This window comes from Aplysia californica, unplaced genomic scaffold (assembly GCF_000002075.1).
Source record: "Aplysia californica isolate F4 #8 unplaced genomic scaffold, AplCal3.0 scaffold00038, whole genome shotgun sequence".
Lineage (NCBI taxonomy): Eukaryota > Metazoa > Mollusca > Gastropoda > Aplysiida > Aplysiidae > Aplysia > Aplysia californica.
Genome location: NW_004797308.1, coordinates 2,230,552 through 2,233,174, shown reverse-complemented (window position 1 = coordinate 2,233,174; position 2,623 = coordinate 2,230,552). Strand labels below are relative to the sequence as shown.

At 42.6% G+C, this 2,623-nt stretch overlaps 1 protein-coding gene across 1 annotated transcript in view; it reads right to left on the bottom strand.

Moving 5' to 3' along the window:
- Positions 1-2,623, bottom strand: part of LOC101862779 (3-hydroxy-D-aspartate aldolase) — a 22,174-nt gene that overhangs the window by 16,323 nt on the left and 3,228 nt on the right. The window contains exons 3-4 of the mRNA XM_005091981.3: positions 1,440-1,616; positions 174-269 (exon numbers count right to left, since the gene is read on the bottom strand). Coding sequence (XP_005092038.2) covers positions 174-269; positions 1,440-1,616 — 273 coding nt within the window. The remainder of the gene's footprint in view (positions 1-173; positions 270-1,439; positions 1,617-2,623) is intronic.

The following is a 2,623-nucleotide window of genomic DNA, read 5'->3' as shown; positions in this document are numbered from 1 at the left end:
TGTGTGTGTGTGTGCTTGATATACGAGCAGTCTACCTCACAGTCAAGGTGTATGTGTGTGTGCGTGTGTGTGTGTGCGTGTGTATGTGTGTGTTTGTGTGTGTGTGTGTGTGTGTGTGTGTGTGTGTGTGTATGTGTGTTTAAAGGAAGAGCACTCCACCGCATGTGTCTTACCTGATTGCAGATCAAGATGTCTTCTATGCCAGCTCGCGCCATCTCCTCGGCCTCTCCTACAGTCTGACAACATACCCCGACTGCCCCTGCCTTGATCTGTTGACACACTGGTTGATAAGGAACTGGCAAAATTGAAGGCAAGCAAGGCAGAGGTAGACCTAGAATAAGTTACTAGAAGAACCTTAACCGATGAGTAATGATGAAAGATCAGGATTATATAGCTTTTTGGAGACCACCCGAGCCAAAGAATAAATGGCCATCTATGATCATCAATGTCTGTCACAGATCTGGCACTTGGTGATGATCGTGGTGGTAGTTGTGGTTTTGAAGCGATAGCAGAAGTAGAAGTAGTAGTGATAATTGTATGGAAGAGGAAGAGAAGGACCCGGGAAAGGGGGAAGGAGGAGGACGATGAGAAGATGGGGCAGGAGGGGGAAAAGGAGGAGAAGAAAGGGGAGGAGGAACAGTAAAAGGGGGGACAAGGGGGAGGAGGACAAGGGGAGGGGGTGGCAGGAGAAGGAGAAGGAAGAAGAGGGGGTGGAGGAAGAAGAGAGTGTGGAGGAGCATCTGGAGGAGAATGTTGTGAAGGAGAAGGAGGAATACCAACGTCAACAACTGTAAGTGTAAGTAAGTGTATGGGTTTAACGCCCCTATCAACACAATAAGGTTATTTAAGCGGCATGACCTACGAATTCAACGTCTGTCTCCGATAAGACAGAGCCAACTGCGTTGAGGGCCTAGAAAACTCATCAAAACGACCAGAGTTCAAGAACACCCAGCCTGATAATCGAACCAGGGCCATCTGCTCGATCGTCCTGCATGATACCAACTGAGTTAAGGGAGGAAACCCAACTAATTATGACGTGTTCAGAACGGAGACGAAGACAAGGAAGAGGAGAGAGAACGGGACAGGTAAGAAACGGTGAGAAGATGTGTATTTCTGTACGTTTTATGCAGTTGTTTTTACGCCCCCATCGACACTATTGATATCATTTTGGAGGCTGGATTCAGCACCTCTTCCAGTGTTTGAGATGTGGCGGTTCTGTGCTTCTCCGTCGCACGCCGAAGACTTGAATTTGATTCCCGTGTGTGGAAATTTCTATTGTGTTGTCACGTCATACTCAGCCCAAGTTGGCCCCAACAGCCACAGTAAAAGTAGCCCGCCCCCTAAAAGATCTAAAAGGTATATAAAAAGGGGAGTAGAACATACATCCCAATCACCGGAGAACCAAAAGACACAACACAACAACCGAAAGGAGATCTCACCTGCCTCAAGGCAATCACTGGGCACTTGTGGTTTTTAATGTGCGGTCGTATGGCAACGTTCGGAAAAGGTTTCATCAACTCAGGGAGAGTTCGAAGGTTTGACTCCAAGCTGTCGAGACACAGCACGGCAGCAGGAGTCTCTATCTCGCTGACGGGATCGCCAACTTTACAAGGAGCCTAATGGGACATAAGTTAAAATAAGATAGATAAGATAAGATAAGATACTATGAGATGAGATGAGATGAGATGCTTGTGTGTGTATATATCCCACTTATCAGAAACAAATTAATAATGATGGTTTTTAGACAGACAGACATATTGATAAGCAGCATGTTGTGTCACTATGGAATCAAATAAAAGTACTAAAATGATAACAACAACAATAATAATACTAACACTATACTACTAATAATAATAATAACAACAAAGACAATGACAATAACAATTTGTAATAATAATAATAATATAATAACTATAATAACAAAAATAATATTAATAATGATAATAATGATAATAATAATAATATAGGTCTGATTCCTTTCAGCAAGCAACAGAAAGAATTGACAAGCAGGATATCTTGTCACTGTGAGTAGAAGATATGGCCTTCATTCAAATTTTAGGTGCCGAGTTCACAGGTATTATCAACAGACTTCAGAGAGACAACATCTATTTGAAGAGCTGTCCCCGGAGAGTTCGACGTGAAAACATTCCTGCTGTAAGATCTGGAATGTTTTTCCAAGTACTTTGAGAGAGATCAAATCTTTTGATTTAATCAAATGTCTGCTGAAGTCGTTTCTGTTTTTAAATTAATAAGATGAATATTTGGAATAATTTTCTTCAGTCAGAACACACAGAACACAACGTTTTATGTTACTGTTGTATGTTGTACTGTATTGTAAAGCTATCAGAGCCTGTGTACTTTATTCGGGGTTGAGCGCGATATAAATGTCATTTATTATTATTATTTTAAAGTGCCGGAGTTGCTGGTCATCACTGACATCCAAATTAATGCCAAAGAAACGTCAAGAATGACACATTCATGCGCTCTAGAATTTGATGTCCCAAACGTATTCGTGCGCAAGCACTCAAGGGTGTATATTCTCGGGCGCGCGCGCGCGCGCACACACACACACACACACACACACACACACACACACACACACACACACACACACACACATACA